The sequence below is a fragment of the Struthio camelus genome, chromosome 3 (assembly GCF_040807025.1).
Source record: "Struthio camelus isolate bStrCam1 chromosome 3, bStrCam1.hap1, whole genome shotgun sequence".
Classification (NCBI taxonomy): Eukaryota; Metazoa; Chordata; class Aves; order Struthioniformes; family Struthionidae; genus Struthio; species Struthio camelus.
The window spans coordinates 96,883,520-96,905,331 of NC_090944.1; the positions used below are offsets into that span (position 1 = coordinate 96,883,520).

General features: G+C 36.8%; 1 protein-coding gene across 2 annotated transcripts in view; it reads left to right on the forward strand.

Moving 5' to 3' along the window:
* FMN2 (formin 2) overlaps positions 1-21,812 on the forward strand; it is a 195,273-nt gene that overhangs the window by 71,580 nt on the left and 101,881 nt on the right. The window contains exons 6-8 of one of the 2 annotated variants that reach the window (XM_068939260.1): positions 7,633-7,665; positions 10,997-12,744; positions 13,781-13,925. In XM_068939260.1, the coding sequence (XP_068795361.1) occupies positions 7,633-7,665; positions 10,997-12,744; positions 13,781-13,925 (1,926 nt within the window). The remainder of the gene's footprint in view (positions 1-7,632; positions 7,666-10,996; positions 12,745-13,780; positions 13,926-21,812) is intronic. The other variant, XM_068939261.1, reaches the window with a different exon arrangement.

The following is a 21,812-nucleotide window of genomic DNA, read 5'->3' on the forward strand; positions in this document are numbered from 1 at the left end:
CACATTAAATTAAACATTAAATTTTTAGAATGTCCCGTTCTGTCACTGTTGAGCAAGGGGGATGCAACTTTGTTGGTAAATAATCTTGAACAGTTACAGATGACAGTCTTTGTAGTGGTGATTTAAAGATTATACTGTTAATTACCATCATTTAAACAGAAAGCTTGATTTCTCATTGGATATAAAAAATATTTCTTCCACCATAACCCTGAATCTCTTTCATTTAGTTCTGATAAGAGAGGGAAGTGTGGGAGGCAAAAAAAAAAAAAAAAAAAAAAAAAGTGAGGGAGGAATAGTGCATCTGACATAATTTTTGGTCAGTTAGTAGACATACACAGAATACATTACAAATAAAAGTAAATGAAGTAGTCTAATATATCAAGCCTGTGTAGCAGAATAAAAGCATTTAATCCTCTGAACAAATATTAATATTTTGTATTGTTTCTAAATTCTATGATATTTGAATTGACTTCCATTGTTTTGCTTGAAGGTAGTGTTTGCCTTTTTGAAAAGGAGTAATACATCAGTATAATTTCCAGTGAGGATTACAATAGCACATTTTTGCACCCTTCTTCCTAGCTATGGTGAGACTTCTTCCTAGCTATGGTGAGACTTCTTCCTAGCTATGGTGAGACTACAGTTTTCATTTGATTTTAATAATTCTTGATTTTTACTTCAAGATGAAATTGTATTTGTATGCTGTTCTGAACTTGAAAATCTTTCTTTTGTTTTTTCTCTCTGATACATGGTATGCTACCTCAACTACAGCTCTGAAATAACATAAAATTTATAGAGTAATGTAGGGCTGAGTAGCCCCAAGCAAGGCTTAGACACTGAGTCAGGTTCCTTAGGGCTTTGTCTGGTTATCTCCAAGGATGGATCTGCAGTAGCGTTAACGTGTACTTTCCTGCTTTGTGTGGCCAGTAGTAAAATCTAAACGGTAAGGCTTTCTTTGTGATTATTTGCTACGTTTCAGATGTGATATTTTCATAATGGCTTAAGAGGAAAAGGCATCCTCTAAGAGCACATGTATTTCTTGTAAATTGGTTCTAGTTCAAACACTGAATACGCGTGGGCATTAGTTAAAATGAAGACCAGAAACTTTTGGTCAAGTTGAGGTGATATACTCAGTTTCCAAACTTCTCCGTATGAGACTTTCATGTGAATATGGCAGAGCAGAATATAAGTTTTTTTATCTAGTAATGATAATAAGCATTTTGCATTTTACAGCCATATTTCAGTTATTGATCTGTTAGCCAAAAACTAACATCTTACAGAAGTCAGCCTATTCAGAAAACCATGTCATGTTATGGAAATGCTGCTGTCATCCCACTCTAAATCCTTCTGCTTGTTTTCTATTCTTAGCATTGCCAGTTTGAGCATAGAGTCAATGTGGTTTGCATTCTATTTTCATGAAATATGTTACTATGGACTGTTTTCCCTTGCAAAGATCTGATACTCTTAGGAATCACTTTTCCAATATTGACTGTGCTGTCTACTTAGACGAAAGACGGATAGAATTCTCTGTCATTTGGGGGACAACTTCTTTGAAAAGTAGCACCAGCCTTGAGTTCGTTAATAACACTAGCTGTGTGCCTGCAAATTCTATACAATGAAAGTTGACTGGGATTTATAGACTTCCCTTTGTTCCATCATTGATGGGAAAATAAGAAGAAAAAAGAGGAGGTTAAAACGGAGAGTGTCGTATTTGTTTTAATCAAAGTTGCTTGGTGATACTTAAAATCTTAGGATAACATCTCTCATAGAATAGTCCAACTTCTCAAAAGCTGTTATATATCATATAGGTTAGGGCTTGGAAGAATTAGCTCTTTTGCTTGTGATTCTGGGCACTACTGTATTTCTTCTCTCTTGCTCTTTTACACCAAGCTGTCATTTCTCTGAGCAAACAGCAGAGAGAAATGCATGATATACATGCGCTTATGCCAGCAGAATTCAAAATAAAATTTGAAATTCTATTTTTTTCTCCTCTTTACCCCTCCTTACTCTTTTTCGCTCCTGAAAATGGGTAAATTGAGAGTGTGTTCATATCATTTATGCGTTACTGGTCAGAGCAAAATACATGCCATTGTTGTATTTACTAATTGTTAAAATAAGAGTTGCTTTCGTAAATTCTCTGAAACAGAAATTCTGTTGCAGATGAAAATCTATAACCAGTCCTTCTCTCCCCCTGCTGCCCCAAATACTTTAAAGCAGAAGTTTGATTATTTATGTATAGAGTTCCTCTCACCTGTTGGAAAGAAATAAAAGCAAAGGGAGCTTTTGTATATTCAATGTTGCCATACTATATTTGGACTAAATAAAATATTTTAGATATTATAATATATACCTACCTTCAAAACTACTTAAAAAAAAAATCCCCTGAAGTAGTATTTGAACTGAAGAGAACAGATGAAGAAATCTTAAGAAATACAAAGGAGCAGCATTAAAAAGTGCGTGCAGTGTGTGTGCGTATACATATAAATGTATAAATTCTGTAAAAACCAGTCTCCAGTTCTGATCATTGAAAGAAAATTTCTTCTTGTGACGTTCCTTACAGGACAACCTGATCTCTTTTGTTAAGTTGGCTTAACCAATCTGAGAGACCTCATCCAGTCAAAAGTGGGCCATGATCTAAAGATAAAATACTTCTATTACAGCTCTTAGTATTAAAAATCAGGTGCTACTTTGCAGTCATGCAGATGGTGAGAATTTCCACCAGACCCTGTGTGTAGAAATGAGATTAGAGTTCTTTTTTTAAGAACAACTTTGTTTTTTGTCTGAAGTACTTAACTTAAAAGTTTTCAAATTGAAATATTTTTAAACAAAACATACGCATGTACAGTCAATAAGAACGATATTACAGTAGCATGGCTAGTCTTTGGATATGAAAAGAGACTACCTATTTTAACTTCTACTTACAATCAGCTCAAAACATGTTTGTCATTAATTTCTTCATTTTTATATTGTTATAAGTAACACCAGTAATATCACTTTGGTTGTTCCCCCCCACCACCACATATTTTAAATAATACTGATCATCTTATTCTTTTTTCAGAGCCAGTAGGCATATTCAAAGCCCAAAAGCACAGATAAAAACTAACTTGCAGATTGCTGTATATCAAATTACTTTCTATCAAATTACTTTCTATGTTTTGAGTATTCTTCTTCCCTTTATGAGAAAAATTATTTTTTTCTAATGCCCATAAAACCAAAAAGTCTTTTCGTTTAACCTCCCAAAACATACAGGTCATCTTCAATGATTTGATTTGATTTGTCACTGATTTTATGTAACGTTTCTCACCAAAATGATACATCTTTGCTTTTAGTAGAGCCTTCCTACTTTGAAAGTGTTAGAGAAGCTGACTGGCCTCCAGCCCCCAGCCTTCAGCATATTGATGGATGCACTTGTGAAGACTCTGCTTCCATTTCCCCAAACTACTGCTGTGAGTAGGAGGCTCATATTTCAGGGCAGTGAAGACTATTTATCGCTCTCTACAAAGATTTAATCTTATTGTGGGTATTTTTTGCTGTTTGTTCCCTGCTGGGAGCCCTGAAAAAAAAAGCAACATGTGAACCTCCCATTTTGTGGTCTGGCTGAACTCTTGGATGAAAAAGGCAAGCACTCTGTAAAAGTATCAAATGCCAGATGGTTGCTTACCAGGATGTAAGAAAGTTCACCTGGAAAATCATTGTCTTTTCTGCTATCCAGTACTGGAATATCAGGAGAAAAAAATGAAAGCTGTACAGAATGCTCCAATTTTGTATTATATTATTCTCATTTGGGGCAATAGAATCCTAGTCATTATTTCCAACATAAAAACTAGTTATAGTTTCTGTAGACAAAACATATAGAAATAACAATAGACTGAGGCAGTTTATGTAGTAGTTACCTTCTAGGAACGTGCAGGTCCACTGCAAGCTGAACCAAAAATCAAGAAAAGGCCTGGTCTGAAAAAAGGTCAGCTCCTTTCTGTGGTATGCCAATGCAGTAACGTTCAAGGTACATCAGACTTTTGTTTCGTGTTTTAACAGAATGAAATGAGGTGATCTCCTTGGCCCGAATACATAGAAAAGCCTACACAAACCTTGTAGACTTTTATTTCAGATACTTTAGACCAGACACAGGGAATAGAAGAAAGGAAGTGATAATGTCACATAACAGACATTTCAATAAGCAGTTTAAATATCAAGCAGAAAATAAATTCAGAACACTTTTTATCACAACTTTTAAAGAAAACCTTGACTCTTAAGACACCTGTTGCTTATCTGGCTGCTGGCATAGGTCTCTAAGTTTCAATTACATCTTTATATGCTGAAAGATTTGAGTGTGGCAGTCTTGTGATACAACAGAGTACCTAAAGAGATGGAAGAAAGAGGCAGAATAAGCATATAGTCAAAACTAACGAAGATGATACTATTTTTTCCTTTTTCCTTTTGTTTTTTTTTTTTCATTTTTGCCTCCCCTCTCATTTGTGTACTTGCTTTACGTTGTGTTGACTAACAGAAAAATTAAATCAATTTCTGGGCTAAATTAAGCTAAACAGAGGGTAAGTCTTTTTTGAAGTCGTTATTGATTACTGCTGTACTACCTCATGCTTCTGTAATAATGATTTTTCAGAGATGCTAGAACAGAAACATTCAAGATTTAACTGGCTTTTTTTTGTTTAGTTGGGTTTGTTTTTTGGAGGGTGATTTGGAGGGGGTTGGGGGCAGTTGGATTTAGGGGTTTTAGGGAAGTTGAGGAGATGGGGTTTTTTGTTTGATTAGTTTTTTATTTTTTGTTTTGGGTTTTTTACTTTTATTTTTTGGTTCTGTTTTTTGTTTTAAGGAGTTTTGTTTTGGGATCTTGGTTTTTTTGGGGGGACTTGAGGGGGTTGGGGAATTTGGGGAGTTGGGGGTCGAGGATATTTTGGATTTTTTTTGATTTGAGGTATTTTGTTTTCGAAAGATTCTGGTTTTTTGAGTTTCAGGGGCTTGGGGTGTTTTTAGGATTTTTTAGGTTTTGTACTTTTTTGTTTTGGGGTGGTGGGTTTTTTTTTTTGTTTTTTTTTTTTTTGTAGAGCAGGTCTAAAATACTTTCTGGCCAATCAGGCTGCAAAAATACTGTTTGTGTAGTCTAAAACCAATACTACATAAGCGGATGGTAGTTATAATTACTTCTATGTAGTTCCTAGGTTGATCAGTGGTTTTATGAGATTTTTTTTTATCTTATATTGTCTCTAGTCTACAGAAACTCTTTTGAGGTTCCTGTTGTAGCATAGTTTGATAGCCGAAGGTCATATTTCACCTCAGTTAAGAGCTTTAGGACTTTGTATAGAGAGAATTCTACAAGTTTTCAGTCTTCGATGGACATCTCAAATTTTGTGACCAAAATCGGAATTGTAATAAACTGGAATCTTGTCTTCTGAAATGTGCTTAGCCCAGAGATAAGGAATTCAAATGACAGTTATGGAACAGAAGCTTCAAGAAGCTGGGTATGAAGAAAAATGTTTTCTTCTGAGCTCCAGCTTTAGGAGTTGGCACTTTTAATGCCTTCATCTTTGTCTGAAGGTCCATGCTCCCTGCTGATCATATGTCTGTTTAGCTGAATTATTTGAATTGTAATAATTATTCATTTCTGTATGTAGTGCTTTTTGTCATCTATGGTAGGTATGATGAAACCTCTTAGCTGATTAAACATGTTTTAGCCTCAGTTATTCACGTTTTTATTGCTGCCCAGACAGAATGCAGGAGAAGAGGGAATGGAGATTCCAAGTTTGAATTGCAGCTGAAAAACAACGCTTACAAGACTCCTCCGCTGTAACAAAGGCTATCAAAGTACCTCAGCATACTAGGAGCTAACGGGCCCCAATGCCAGCACAGTGTAGGCTGATGTAATCTGTATGTTGCAGTATCACTGTGCAAGAGATAAACTTTATTTGGTGAATATGAGCTAATAATTTCAGGCAAAGCAGAGTACTATACTGCTTCTATTCCAGGGCTTGCTAGCCTGGGGAGCTGTGCATCATGTTTCCTTGTGGCTATAGTAAAACACATGGAACATAGCTTGTACTATTGTGAAAGCATTCACCCTTTGTCCCTCTACACGCACCTTTGGTATAATAAAAGCTTCTCTAAAGAGAAATGATCTAGTAGTTTGAGGAAGAAACAAGTATCCAATGCTAATCCTACTCCTTCAGCAATTTTCCCTGAAGCCCTAGGCAAATTGGCCAGCTGTTAACTCAACCTCTATTACTGTAAAACTAAAATGCTGTGATGGGCTTTGTAGTTAAAGTGAAATGTGAGAAATAATTAGATGATGTTTTGTTAAGGTTTCGATACAAATCAAGTGTTCATCAATACTTCTTGTTTGACAATATCTGTAGCATAGCAAATGCTTGCTAAAATGTCATATTTCCTTTTCTTAAGGTTGATTTGCAGTTATAAGAAATAGCTTTGAAAATGGGTTAACTTGTGAGAGAGGGAGGAATCTGAATACATATCACATTTTTTGACTGAAAAGATTAAAATTCTTACAGAGGCACTACTCTGTACCATTATGTGAGCACTGAATGCTCAAGAGTTTGTTTACACTTTGCTTAGAAAAAATACTTTTATTAACAGAATGGTTGGAGGGATACCCCTTCAAGTAACTGGACACTGCCAGTACCAGGTGCTGCTGTACTGGTGGCCCTGAGGGGTCTTTATTTTCCATCTTAGTCTTATTTAAAAGTGTGTATTTTATGTACATATTTGAAACCAGGTAGCAGCACAGACTTTCATTTATGAGTTGTACTGTAGGGAAGCTCATAGGTTAATGTATTGAAAAAAAACAAGTAGTATAGGCCTATCATCTAAATATAAATTCCACACAGAGAGGAAATTTCATGACATTAGATGACAAATTGCTGAAAATGGTCAAATTTTTGATGCAACTTTTTGATTTATAAAAGTAAGAGGCATTAACTTCTAAAACTATACTATGATGTGTCTTTGTCAAATATTCCATAATTACCTTTAAGAACTGCCATTCTATTTATTTTCAGAAGACAAAAGCATATTGTTACTGTTCATAAAGTATATAAGTAAGTGCAAGTTGATATGATATATGTATATTGGCTATGGCCAACTGTCACAGATATGTGCTCTTCTTCTGCCTGGAAATTTAGTCATTAAAGGATCTGTAGGCTTCAGACGCTTATGTGATAAACCAGGAATATCAGACCGACTTATTAGAGGTAGCTGCAATCTGAACTTGTAGATGTTTGAAGATGTGCTGGACAGGTTCTGCCTACATAGATCAGCTGAAGGCTTGACATTTGATATGCATATGTGGTAAGCATGACAAGGTTTGAATGAGTTGAATGTACTGTACAGACTTCTTGTACGTGTGCTTCCTCTATGTAGTAAAGCCAGTATTCCTGGATGTATCTAATGCTGTACATAGGTCTATCAGTGCAAGTCAAGCACAGACAACAGTCCCAGATGCATCCAATTTACTGCACATGGAACATGTGCAACTTGTTTGAGAAATGCTGATCACCATTCTATAACCATACACCTTTGGATCTTTTTTCCTGTCAACAACTCTGACACTCAAGTCGCCCAGATAAAGCAAGGGTTAAGCTTCCACATTTCTTTCTTTCTTTACAGAAAGAAGACTGTTCCACAGTACCTGGGTCCTGGGTAAGAACTCTAGGCAAGACAGAGTTCCCTCCTATCTCTTTTAACCCCTGTAGGCTTCTGCTGTGGAATTGTCCTTTGGATTAAAAATGAACTACCTTTTCATATTTTTTTTTAAAGTGGATCTTCTTTGACCATCTTTTATATGTATGAGAAATAATGTCTTCCTTTGCTTACTTGTCTGAGCAAATTGCCCAATTTTCATGTCTGATTAGCCATATTTTTCTTTTTTTTTGTTTTTTTTTTCCTTCCATCCATCCATCTGTCCTTTCGTTCATCCATCATTCCTTGTTAAGGGTAGTAGAAACTTTCTGTGGCTTATGTTTGTTTAATACAAACCTTTCTGATTTAGGCAAAGACTTCAAACTTCTTGCTGGGAAGAAGGCAGAAACCTAATGAGACTTTAGGCTGAGGGCATCTTAAAAGGCAACATGAAAAATATTTTAATTTATCTGAAATAATTATTGAAGCATATAAATACTGTTTCCCCCACCACCACCCAAGTAAATTTAAAGCATGTAAGTTCCTCTGGGTAAATATGTTGGTGTTCAGAGCAAAGCCTCATCTGTTCATAATGTGCTGTCACTGTGAAAAATTGGATAGATTGGTGATTCTTAGGAAACAGCCCAATAGCAAATTCACCACGTTGTTTGAAATTATGCAATGCCATTTGTCAAGGACAGCAGACAAAGAGTCTTCCAGGATATGAAGCAAAAAGTCACTTTCATTCACCAGGACATTTTTGTTTATTCTCTGCAATTTCTTAATCATGTCACTTGTTTGCCCATTTATTTAAATTTAAAAAAGACTTCATCTCTTGTAATAAGTTTCATGGTCTGCAGGGTGAATTCTCATGTATAACATTGAATTCTAGGTTTTTCCTGTAGTTCAGGTAGAATTTCAAGATTCAAGGATTACCTTTTGTTCTTGTGTAAAATTGAATCCAATCTCCTGAATAAATGAATTTTTAAAGCAGTGAACTGTTCTTCTGAGATCAGCCATCGTGAAGGTAAATCTCTTCGCAGCCATTTAATATTGTGTCTAATTCTGTTGACTTCAGTTTGTTTGTGGCAGGAATTAATTTTCCAATTCAGATAGAACTGGGAAGGTATCATCATAAAGCCCTCAGTAAATTGCTATTTTAATGTGAAATGGGAGCTTACAAGAGTTATTTTGGGAAAATTGTATTTGTTCTCCAGTAACTGAAAGCTGACTTGTAGGCTTAATAATCTTAGGAGCACTTTTCCTTTGATATTGTTGCCTTTTGAAGAATTGATAGGCCTTATATTATTGTATTGCAGAAGACTGGTGGAGGTGCTGAACTAAAAGGGTAATTCACTTTCTCTTTGAAAGGAATCTTATGCTAAATAACAAACATATTTGTCCTTTATAATGAAGTTCTTCAACAAAACTTGCTACCACAAATTCCTGAGTTATTACAGGAAACTGAGTGGATTGAATAAGCAGCATGAATAGTCTGTAATGGAAACATCTTTTTCAGTCTTTTTTATCTTGTTATAATGTAATATTGGTTATTAATAAGTCTGCTTTGTTCAGTCCTTCACCACTTATCCAAACCCTTTTTTAAGGTTCCTTTCTATAACCGCTTTACGTTCCTCTTCAAAGCTTGGTAGAGACCTAGAAGCTTGTAGGGAGACCTAGCTGTAATCCATAACTTTGGTTTTGGGTGGCCATTCCAAAAAGTTCAGACAATGTAAATTTTGATGTAGATGTTCAGAATCAAGCAATTGGTTTACATGTAGCAGTTACTGTTTTACTTCTGAGATTCCTTGGGAAAGCTGGAAAACTCTAAGATAAACATGAAATTGAAATGTTATGTTTGAAAAACAAGTCTGTGTAGGAACAATTTTGTAAGTTTTAATGAACATATATTTCATTAATTGTCCTCAGCTGGAAGTTACAACTTCATTTTCTAGAAAGAAAATTGACTTCTAAATGTTTTGTGTGTCAAAGGATTAGATGAAAAACATCTTCATGAAACAAAGCAAGGCAATTAGCATTAGTCGAGTGTTGTATGTTTCTTTGGATGCTTCTTTACAAAGCTTGTAAAATCTGAATATTTGAAAGATCCCATAGGAAGAAAGCCTACAGTCTCACCCATGAACTTTATCATTTTATAAGAGGAAACAAAAAGGCACAGTGGTTATGATATTGATTTATCCTAACCACTTGGGAAACCTGTTTTGTGATAAAGAGTTCTTATGGCTAAATGCTTGAAGTGGTGATATTGGTGACCAAAATTCCAAATTAAAAAAAAAATCATAAAGTAAATGTATGTAAGAATAAAAAATAAGTTCAACTTTAGCAAGTTCTCTATCAAAAGACTTTGTATTATAAGGTCATATGTCTGCTCTATCTCTTGCTCAACTTTCCTGAATAAGCACAAATTGCTATAAACCACATACCCATTACACTGAGTACAGTTTGGTACTGATATTTATTTAAGAATGTAGGAATTGCTGTGCTGTCTAAGACTAATGGTTTCTCTATTCAGTCTACAGCAGACAGGATCAGATGCTTCAGAAAAAAGACATTAAAAATGTGAAAACTGTCTATTACTGAGTAACCATTCCACAAAGGAAGCTTTTCTGACATTATTCACTCACAGTGTGTCACTTGTCGGGGAGTTTCAGACCTTAAGTGGGAGGAAAGTTCTCTTAGCATTGCCTTATTTCTTTTCTTCCCAAGTGTATTGACTGGAGAAAAGCATACTTACTGTTTTGAGGCTAACTGTTTTGGAAAAGTAAACGTTTATAATGTTCTACCTTTGCAATCTGTATTATATTATTAAGGTATATATTGAAATCCAGCTTTCAATGATATGTCAAGCTGTTATGCATAGTGCAGAATTTTAAAGAAATGCTTAACGTTTTCAGTTAGTAAATTTGAATTAATGTGGTGCCCTTCCTGCCTCCATATCAGCACATCAGAGTGTGCACACACACTGCTTTTGTGGCACTAGTATTCAGTGGTTGATTGTTTTCTTGATCTGTGTGTTTGGGGGGGATGGAGAGATTGTTGCTGATTTTTTAGTTTTGACGAAAGATCGTCACAGTCCAAAGAGTGCTCGCATTGAAGAAAGCAGTTTCATGCTAAAGCAAGTCATTCCTCCTAAACTCTCTTCTTCCAGTGTAAGATGCAGCTAGCTAAAATGATATCCCTATTTTTAAAGGCTTGTCCTAACTCTTCCTTCTGAACCTATGGAATACCAATGTTCTTGATCTAAGTTTCATTTTTTTTAATATAGTGACAAATGTTATCTCTTTAATATAGTGACAGATGTTTCTTATATTTTTATTATTATTATTTTAAGGATGATTATGAGGTGAAATCTGAGGAGCGTGCCAGTGTCATCCAACAGCTTGAGCAAACTATTGAGGACCTGAGGACCAAAATTGCAGAACTAGAGAAACAATTCCCTGCTACAGAAGTACGGACTGCTGCAAAAGAGCAGGAAAATGAGCACCGACACCCACTCTGCAGGGAACTCAGTAGTGTGACTCTTCAAACCAACGGAGAGGAGGTTGTACCCGGAACTGTGTCACAAGCAAGATCTGTACAAACATCACCAACAGATGATTATTTAACACACACAATGCCTTCAGCCAATGCACTGCCACAGCCACCCTCACCACCATTCTTGGAAGGAGGCAAAAGTGAAGGGCCAACTCAGCAATTGCCAACTCTGGAACTACAGCCCACGTTTTGTTCTGAAATCTCCTTAATACTGTCACCGAAGCTGATCTCAGTGCCGCTGGATGCAAGCCAATCAGTACAAAGTACACCACAGTCACCTCTTCCAGGACCCAAAGTTAATTTGTCCCTTGCATTTGAAGGAGAGACTGGATTGCCAGCTCCCCATCAGCCCCTAAGTACTGGAAATGTGACCTGCAGTGAATGTACCCTCACTGTGCCACCAGAGCCCTCTTGTAGCATTCTCTCATCACTGCCAGCCCCTACCCTGGCTTCTCCTGCACCCCTGTCAGGAGGACCACCCCTGCCCAGTTCAGGACTCCCTCTGCATCCTGCTGGCCCAGCAATGCCACACCTGGACCACTCTTTGCCAGGTGGTATGATGCCACCCCCTCCTCCTCCACTTTTGCCAGGTGGGGAGATACCAGCGCTGCCTCCAGCCCCACCTCTTCCAGGTATCCCACCACCACCTCCACCACCACCTCTGCCCAGTGGAGGTATCCCACCTCCCCCACCACCACCACCTTTACCTGGGGCCAGTGTCCCTTCCCCACCTCCTCCTTTACCTGGCTTGGGAGTTCCCCCACAACCCACACCACCACCTCTACCTGGAGCAGGAGTGCCACCACTTCCCCCACCTCTTCCCGGAGGGGGCATTCCTCTGCCTCTTCCTCCCCCTCCTCTGCCGCCACCTCTGCCTGGTGCGGGTTTCCCTCCACCACCACCTCCTCCACCTCTGCCTGGTGCGGGTTTCCCTCCGCCGCCACCTCCTCCACCTCTGCCTGGTGCAGGCGTCCCCCCTCCGCCGCCACCTCCTCCACCTCTGCCTGGTGCAGGCGTCCCCCCTCCGCCGCCACCTCCTCCACCTCTGCCTGGTGCAGGCGTCCCCCCTCCGCCGCCACCTCCTCCACCTCTGCCTGGTGCAGGCGTCCCCCCTCCGCCGCCACCTCCTCCACCTCTGCCTGGTGCAGGCGTCCCCCCTCCGCCACCACCTCCTCCACCTCTGCCTGGTGCAGGCCTGCCGCCGCCGCCTCCTCCACCTCTGCCTGGTGCAGGCCTGCCGCCGCCGCCGCCACCTCCTCCACCTCTGCCTGGTGCAGGCCTGCTGCCGCCGCCACCACCTCTGCCTGACCTGGGAATGCCAGTCCCACCAACTTTGCCAGGAGCTGTGCCACCCCCTCCACCACTAGCCCAGAGCAGCGCCTATCCAGCAGTCCCACAAGTTTGTGGGTTTCTTCCTCCTCCATTACCATCTGGTTTATTTGCAATGGGGGTGAATCAGGAGAAAGGGAGCAGGAAACATGTGATAGAGCCTTCTCGACCAATGAAGCCTCTTTATTGGACAAGAATTCAGCTCCACAGTAAAAGGTAAATTATATAATTGCAGAGAGAGAGTTTTCACTTTGTGACTGTCCTGATAGTATGGTACATTATTAGCAAAAGACTTTATTTCCTACTGCATAAGCCTTTGAAAGAAACTCAGTGTGAGCAGAGTTTTATTTTTAGTTGGATAGGGTGCTTGCTATATTTAAAGCACAGAAACTGAGTGAATAACCTTATTTGCACATGAAAGCTCTTTGAAGATGCGTTTTCAGCTGTCCTTAGGGGCTACATACCACATGCTAATCAGAATTCCCGATGTCATTGTATGTCACTAAGCGTTTTGTGAATTTGTTTTTAAATGTCACACTTGTGCTTCCCCACTCAGCCTTCAAGGTAGACTTGGTCTCTCTCTCTGGAGTAGCCTGCAAGTTTTCGTAGTCTTTTGTCTTTAGATGAAAGTATGCTGAACACTCTTATCTTCCTCTTTCCTTTGTCCAGTGACCTAGAAATCCTTTTTCTGCACCTCGTACATTCAGTACCTAGACTGAAACTATGATTTATCTGCATTGTTGACATGTCTCTGAAATACCTGGGTTTAGTTCTTGATGCTTATTTTTGTTTGTAAAAGATCACTGTTGCTCATAGAAAGATATTTCTGTATGTTTTCTTTATGTCTCTGAGTACTGATTGTCTATCCCTTCTGCTCTGTTTATTTAATTATGGATTATTTCTTTATTTTGAAGTTCTGCTTGCCACTGTCATACAGGTGCTCTGCAGATAACTGTCCATTTCTACACCTCTTTGTGTGCATGTGTGTAGTATTTATAGACTGTATGCAGCCTATTTATATTCCTGTGGTAGTAAAGTGGTTGAATATAAATGAGTCTGACCATTAGTATATGTGAACAAACAAGCAAACAAGAAAGTATAGGAGAAAATCAACAGTATGCCTTATTAAAGTACTGCTAGTAGAAGTTAGGCAATCACTTTTAAATGGCTGCTATTTTATTTTCTTTATTCTACCGTTTATGACTCTTTTTAGTTTGACATTGTCCTACATAGGTCTTTTGCTTAACTTTAGAGATTCTAGTGCTTCACTTGTGTGGGAAAAAATTGAAGAGCCTTCCATAGATTATCATGAGTTTGAAGAACTGTTTTCTAAAACAGCAGTTAAAGAGAGGAAGAAACCCATTTCGGACACCATTACAAAAACAAAGACTAAACAAGTGAGTACTCATTTAATTTCAGATCTTTTCTAGCCTGACATTTACATAAAGATGGATTTTTGCATGCAGTTGAGATGAATTTTGCCTGGTGTGAAATTGTTATCATATATATACACTATGTAGAAATATAAGAAAAGGACAGAATGTAAGATTCAAAGCCAGATGTGCTAAAGAGTTTTTTTTTTTATTAATTGCTTTTCTAGTTATGTGTTAATTCTTCAAAAATCTTTGCTTTATCCACTTTAAAATTTACTGAAGTAAAAACAAAATAATTGGGTACAAATATCAGGCTTTTGATACTGACAGCATTTGTGCAATAAGTAGTATATAAATTATTCTGAGGAATTTTGTAAAATAAATAGTAGAGAGACAGCTATAAATTACCATGATTTCCCAGAATAACAATGTTTAAGAATCTATCTTCTAACGTTATATCAATCATAACAGTTCTGAGTTTGTGTTATGTTTATGTATAGTGAATATGAAGCTCATGCATACAAAAAATGAAAAGCGCAATTGGGAAAATCCTATATTAATCGAGCAAGTGTCTTGGAGTATAGTATACTAAAATAAAAATAGGAAGCATATTTTAAAAGTTGAAGCTAAACCCTTGGGGGGGGGAAAGAAGTGAATCTGAATATTAACATAACTGGATAGAGACCTCTAATCTTCTTGGTATCCATGTGAAAATCATATTGTAACTGTGGTGATATGATAGGTAGTGGAGTTTTCATAATTAAACTTCCAGGCTATAGAGGAGAATGTTCCTCCTGGTAGTGGAGTGAAGTTAGGATCGTTTTCCTAAGGTGCTGGATAATCTTCATCTGGGTGGGTGAGAAACATAATGCCGCCACACTTATGTAAGTGTGTCGTATCCCTGTGTGCTGCACTGGATTATACTAACTGGGATGGGAGGAAAGGTAGCAGTGTGCTGCCACTACCTCACTGTCCTGCAATACATCTGTAAAGTACAAGACCTTTGCTTTTCTTCCCTCCTTCTACAAAAAGCCTCTTTTTATGGTTATCCCTCACTGAAATAATATGAGAGCTCTTTAAGTAAACAAAGGAGAGCAAAAGTGTACCTGCTGCTTTGCTTATGAACTATCAGTCCATTCACATTTTATGAGATTTGGTGATACAAATCTCTGGACATGTTAGAAAATAGGTTCATTTAATTTTGTAGCATAAACAGTGGTTAACTAAAAACAGATAGCAATTGTGCATAAACATTAGATGCAGATTTTAATATTAGAAGTATTTATTTTTCTTGAAATAACAAAAAATTGTCAATAAAATATTGTCAGTAAGTAAACAAAAAGTAGATAAAAGTAAATGAAAATGGCTGATCCTAACTTCTTTTGAAAAGATCAAGTTGTTTATCACAGAAATTTCAACACAGAAGTTTAAGGCAATCTAAGTAGGTGCCATAATTTAGAACAAACGTTCCTGTGGGCCGCATAGTTTGACATAAGAGAATCCCTTGTGTGTTTCTCTTGCTTCATTTATCAAATAAACGTACTGCTCTCCAAAACAGAATTGCCTAATGGAGAAGTCTGATTTGTTAGTATGTGGGGGAAAATGACCAGCCAAACAGATAACCAGATGTGTTGTTTGTAGTACAAAAAGGCAACACAGCCTTTCATTAGAACTACAACTTAAGCTAGCATTTGTTGCAGGTGTCAAGTTAAATGTTCATATGTATGGATAGAGTTTGGGCTCTTTATTTCATTAACTCAAGAATATTGAAGCAGAATAGCTTCAAAAATATGTTCTATGTAGACGCTTTCAGCAGTGTTGGAACGCAGGCCTTCATTTTTTAAATTCTCTTCATTTATATCACAGTAAACACTTGGATAATGAACTCCATCCATGTTTAGCAGGAAAAACAGTTATTTTGAGAAAGAATGGCTGTAATTCCACAAGTATGTTTTTATAGGAAGCACCAAGTGCTATTTAAGTGGTTGCTGACTTACGTGGATTCTATGATAGTTATGGGTGTTGTAAAGACCTTACAAATGGTGTTTCTGTAGTGATTTTTATGGGGATATGTTATGCAAAGCAGATGTGCTCTGTCACCTGTTGAGCTACAGAAGAGCATTGTGCGGAATACAGCTACGAAGTGCAAAGCTTACTGTACTTCCAGAAAAGTTCTGGTTTGGCAGTTGCTTTTCCCCCTTACTTTGGGGTGCGTGTGTGCTCAGCGAATGTATTGCTAATATGTGTTGGATGTAAAATGCGAGCTAAACTGGAAATAGCTGTGAGGAAAAATTGTCCAGATAACTTTCAAATGCATAAAATATTTAGTGCACTATGTAAACATCTGATTCTAATAAAACAATGTTTTTGTTGTAAGCTGAAAAAAATATATATTTAGAAAGGAGGCCCCATCAGGAAAAGAACTTTCTTGCTAATCTGGACAAAGACTTGATAATCTTGGGGGTGTTGTAGTTGGTGAAAGATTAATTATTTTGGACTAAACTGTTGTTTTGCACGCATCACTACTTATGGTATATACCATAGCGTATATGCATATGTTTTCTTCTATGTGTGTATAGATAAGCATATGTGTGTGTATGACGTAATTATTAGATAATGATGCTCTTTTTTCAAGACATAATATTATTTGTATAGTTGCGTTATTAAGTTAAATTCATCCAACGCACCTGTTGTTTCCAAGTGTTTTTTTCTTATTATGATCATCTGCAGATAACTTAAGAATATATATCTATACATTCAGAGACTGACAATATCAAAACAGTAATTCTTCAAAAAAGTGAATGTTATAGATAGCCACGTTACAAAAGGTCACGTTACAATCCATTACAGAACTTTAAAGGAAGCAGAAAAATGAAATGTTATTGTTTACTTGTGAATGCAGCTGATTTCTTTTTTTCTTATAGTCCCACATTTGATACTATAGCAAAAAGCTATAATTTATTTTACTCTAATAATGCATATATGTCAAATTTTCAGCTGATGTAGACATGTGCAGGCTCACTCAATGAGAATGCCTAGTTAATCTTCAAAGAGAGACCTTTACAGGCTATATTATAGGTGGTGCAGCCATTGCTTCCTATTAAAGTTGTCTGGCTTTTATTATAAGTCACTGTTCTTATAACTTTGCCAAAAGTTAGTCCTTTAGGCTGCGCTTTTTTTTTTGGTTTGTTTTCATGAAGGAGACATCGAGTGTCTCCTTCATTTTGCTAATGTTAAGAAAGAAAGCAAAGTCTGTTTTTGCTCATGTCCGCATAGTTTCAAACAGAGACTTGAAATATGGAAAAAAATTATCAAATATGTGTCTTTAGTTGTATAAATGATTCCTTAAATTTGATCTCCCTATGAGCTATTTTAAAACTCAGTTCATGTTGCCCAGGAGGGACTTCAGGTATAATTCAGAAGACTTTCCTAACCTTGTACTGACAGGTTGGAAAGTAAAGAGCAAGGTGAGAGAGGCAAAGGAAGACTAAGATGAATAATTGAGGAGTGAAGAACTGAGGAGATCTGAGAAGTGGGAATATAGGACATAATAGGTCTGATTCCATTTTACCTCTCATTGCATCTGAAGTAATTCCTCTCAGATACTGGTTTTGAACTGGAGGAACTCTTGACTTGGGGAGTCCTGTGAGCAAATGGCATACCTCATCAGACCTCTAGTGTTTGGTCTAAGCAAAGGATGACAACTTGTTTTGGAGCGTCTTGTTCAACCATGATATATCGTTACAATATTGATTTTAATTACATAGCTGGATAGTATTTTCCATAGGGTCCATTCCATACCTCGCATGGACTGTTCAAAATGAGTACTGTTCAAAATGATGAACTGTGGTTACTTAGTAAATTAAGCTGTTAATGCAAGCAAAAATGCTTTATAATTTGCTGCAGCAGTTAAAAAGCACGTAGTTAGTGAAGCAGGAAGTAAAAAAAAAAAAAATCCCAGTCTGATGATTAAGACCACACACTAAAGAATGCTGTTAAATGCAACATTAAAATTGTTCTTAACGTGGGGAATATTGGCCAGCGTGCACTGAATGTGTCCAGTGGAAAAATGGTATATGTAATAAGAAAATCTTTGTATCTCTGCTAGCCTAACAGATATATAGAAGGGATTGAAATGACTTGTATAGATTGGTTTCTTAACTTTTGAATAGTCATCTTAGAAGCCTTACTAATGATCATTTGACTATATTTTTGGAAAATAGTATAGATGTAACCACAATGAACTTTTCAAGAGCAGAGCATGTGTTTATAATCTATCATGTAAATACAAGGAAAATGTTACAGATATTCTCATATGGAAAGTCCACTATTAATCTATTGACATTAAGATTTTAATCTCCACCTTCCACCCCAGAAAATAAATAATAAGTTACTTAAGTTTCACTCTATTTCAAAAGTTTTAGATGCAAACAAGATGCATCAATAAGAGTATTTAGTTAATGACTTCAGCATTTTTGAATTTTTAAGTTGAACATGAAGACTCCATGGAAATAGAATACCCCTAGAAATAAAAGGCCACATTACAAAGTATAAACTGATAAATAAGGTAAATGCCATATTGAGTTAGTAGATAAAAGATTAGTCATGTTAATTTATTAAGAAGGAATCACATCAAGAGAAAAATAATTTTCTGAAAAGGAGGATTAGTTCCATCTGCAAACAGTTGAGGCACTGTCTTGAGGAACTTTGGGTATCCACATTTATTGATTTATTAACTGTGCCAGTAGCACCACCATTTGTGATGATTTTATGCCCTCTCCAGAGATACCTTTGGGCTTCTACTGCTCCCAAATGTAGGAGTCTCGGAAGGATTTATCTGATGCATCATTTTTATTTATTCAAGCAACTGATTAGTGAAGTCGTGAAATTATTTATGAAATTAAATAATAGATCTCTTGTTCGGTTTGTAAAGATGATTTCTTTTATGAGATGCAGTATGCATGCAATCTCTTTTTTTTTCCCTCTCATTCTCTTCTTACATGAACTATGGCATTTTTGTCCACTATCTATAAAGTTCTCTTTGTTGCAAACACAATTTTACCTGACTGCATCTATATATCAAATGTCTTGATCTGCTCAGGCTTCCCAGGTTGATGTCCTCGAGTAACTGCATGCCTTTCTCATTCTTGTTTCCTCTTACTGCTCTATCTTCTTTGGACCATGTATCTGTAAGTTTAAAAACAAAAGTATGTGCTTGGCATCAGGCAATCTTGTAAACTCAACTTGTGATCTAAGAACTGTGTGGGTTTCTCTGTCCTCACTAATACTGAAAGATTCTGCTGACCATACTCTGGTGGCCTGTTTTAGCTGCTGCTGTTTAAAAGCTTACAGATTTTGTATCAACAAGAAAGATTATGTCCATTTCTTAACACAGGGGCTATGCAGAATGTCTAATAATGGCTTCATTGTGTTTGCCTATGCACTGAAAAATCTTTGTAGGAGAAAGTCTTACTGAAAGTCTGTTCAAATAAAGGGAAAATGGGCTTTGGGTTAAAGTGAGGGAGCTGCAGCTGTTTTGTGAGATTGAAAGCTGCATATCTAAAGAGCATAAACCAAATCTTGAATTGCAGCAGAAAGATAGCTGTGACCTCGAGCTGTGTGCAGTAAGATTTGCAATTCTTGCTGTACCTGAAACTGTCCAATTGAGCCACCCTAGCCAGAGCTGTCTTTCCAGGGAGATCTGGGATCTCACATTTCCATGGACTGTAGTTCTAAATCTTTCAAATACTTTCTTCCCCGGGATAGCTGGAAGGGCTGTGCTACTTCTCTAACTCTTTCCCACTGCAATGGCTCAGTGCACTGGACATTGTATCAGTAGATGCCGTCAGGGGAAGAGAAAAGACAGAAAATATGGAGATAGCGATGCATATCACTTGTGCAGTTTCTCTGTCTACCTTGATTCTGCTAAGGAGGGGAGAAATAAAACTTTTTAGTGCAGTAGCTTTAAAATTTGATCAAGCAACCTCAAATTTCAGAATTATATGTGACTATGGAAAGAATGGTTTTCACCTAAAAAGTAGAGCTTAATAAAACAGCTATCAGCTAAAAATTAGAGCTTAATGCAGTGATCATGATGGGTTAGTAAAAACACAGTGTGTGTATTTTTTTAAAAATATGGTTGTACTTATATTTCTATCAAATTTTAACTGATTTACAAGTTAAACAGATTTTTAGCTTGTGTGCAGGTCAAGTTATTTAAATCAAGTTATTTTTATTTGTAGTGAGGTAGAAAAATCTGTTAAATGAGATAAATATTGATTTTGCTGCTGATGATTTAGAATGCAGTACAGATTATTTTTATGGCTGTATTTTGGCTCTTAGTGCTGACTTCAGTACAAACAGCAACAACAAAAAGTTGTTATAATGAAAACAAAGCATCTGTAATTGAAACTATTCATCGGGAGTGGATACAGTGAATGATGTTGTACTTTTGGCTGTAACCATATGTCTTCCTTTAAAAATGAAAACACTAAAGCTTTTGCTGATTTTTTTTTTTTTTGATTGCTTGTTTTCAAGAACATAGCATGTCTCCCACTAGATATCAGATTGGGTTTTCTACTTTCTTTTTTTTTTTTCATTCTTCCATTTCACTGTCTCATCTTAATGTGGTAACTTTTATAAAATTATTTAAGAATGTTAATTTCTAATATATTTGGGCATGCAATATATTTTGCAAGAGTTTGCGAAAGATGTGTGTAATTGCATGCCTGATCTGAGTACACAGTGACAAGATTGTTCGTAGCAGTTGGGCTGACAATCTGTAAAAATTAACTGCTGAGTGCATTGCAGACTACTCATGAAAATTGTGGCTCTTATGTCCAATTTTTAAGGAAATTTTAGCTTGCTGGGGTTTCATTTTTTTTTAGACTAGTAGTATCTGAACCCACATTTGCATTACTAACCCACAGAGACATTTTGACAGTTGCAAACATAAGAGTTATAAATATAGAAACTAACCTTTAGATAGCCTGGTCCTTTAGTTCAGGAAAGAGGAATAACTATAATTGTGGTACATAACAATGAGCTAAACTGTCAAAGAGGAGCTTAAGGAATAAAAAAATAAAATCCTTGTGACTTTTTTTTAAGCTAAGGAATTTAAACTTTGTTATTTATCTTCAGCCTGCACTCCAGTCCTTGAAATTAGAAGACTGATTATTTTTAATGAGGAACATGCTACTCTGTTGTTCATTCTCCTATTGAGGAACACAATGATTATTTTACTTATTACTGTATATCTCAGTCTAAGCAATCTGAATGATTTTTCATCTAATGTCATAACAGAGGAATATTAACTGAGGCAACAATCTGATAGTAAAGGACTCCTTCTATGGTAACAGTTTTATGGCATTTTAGTGATTAAACAACATAAAAGGACAAGAACTATTTCTTATCCATGAGGTTGAAAGCTTTATTTATGAAAGCAGAGCAGGGGATAGAGGGAAAGAATGAAAGATGAATGAAAATTTTAATCTTGACACTCAAGCGTAAAGTTGCAGCGTCCACACACTGGCAGATATGACTGCTGGCTGTGTTAATTTGCACTGCATGACTCCAGCTTTCATTTAGAAATGTATGATGAAAAAAGATTTGAAACCTTAAGTGTCTCTTTGTATATTACACAAACTTTGATTGGGAAAGTAACAAGTTAGTTTACAGAATGAATTTCAGATTTGAATGAGTTAGTAAGGAGGTGAGTTGGTATTCAAAATTACACTTAGTAATTGATGATCTGTGGTAAAAGGTGAGTTCAGTTAAATCAGGACGTACGGTTGACAGGGATATGCTGTTAGGAACTTAGGACTGGGTGTCATGCACATTTTTCTTTTTTTAAGTGTTAATTAGAAATATTTGATCTCCTGTTGTACCACAATGTCCTCACGGCTTGAAATA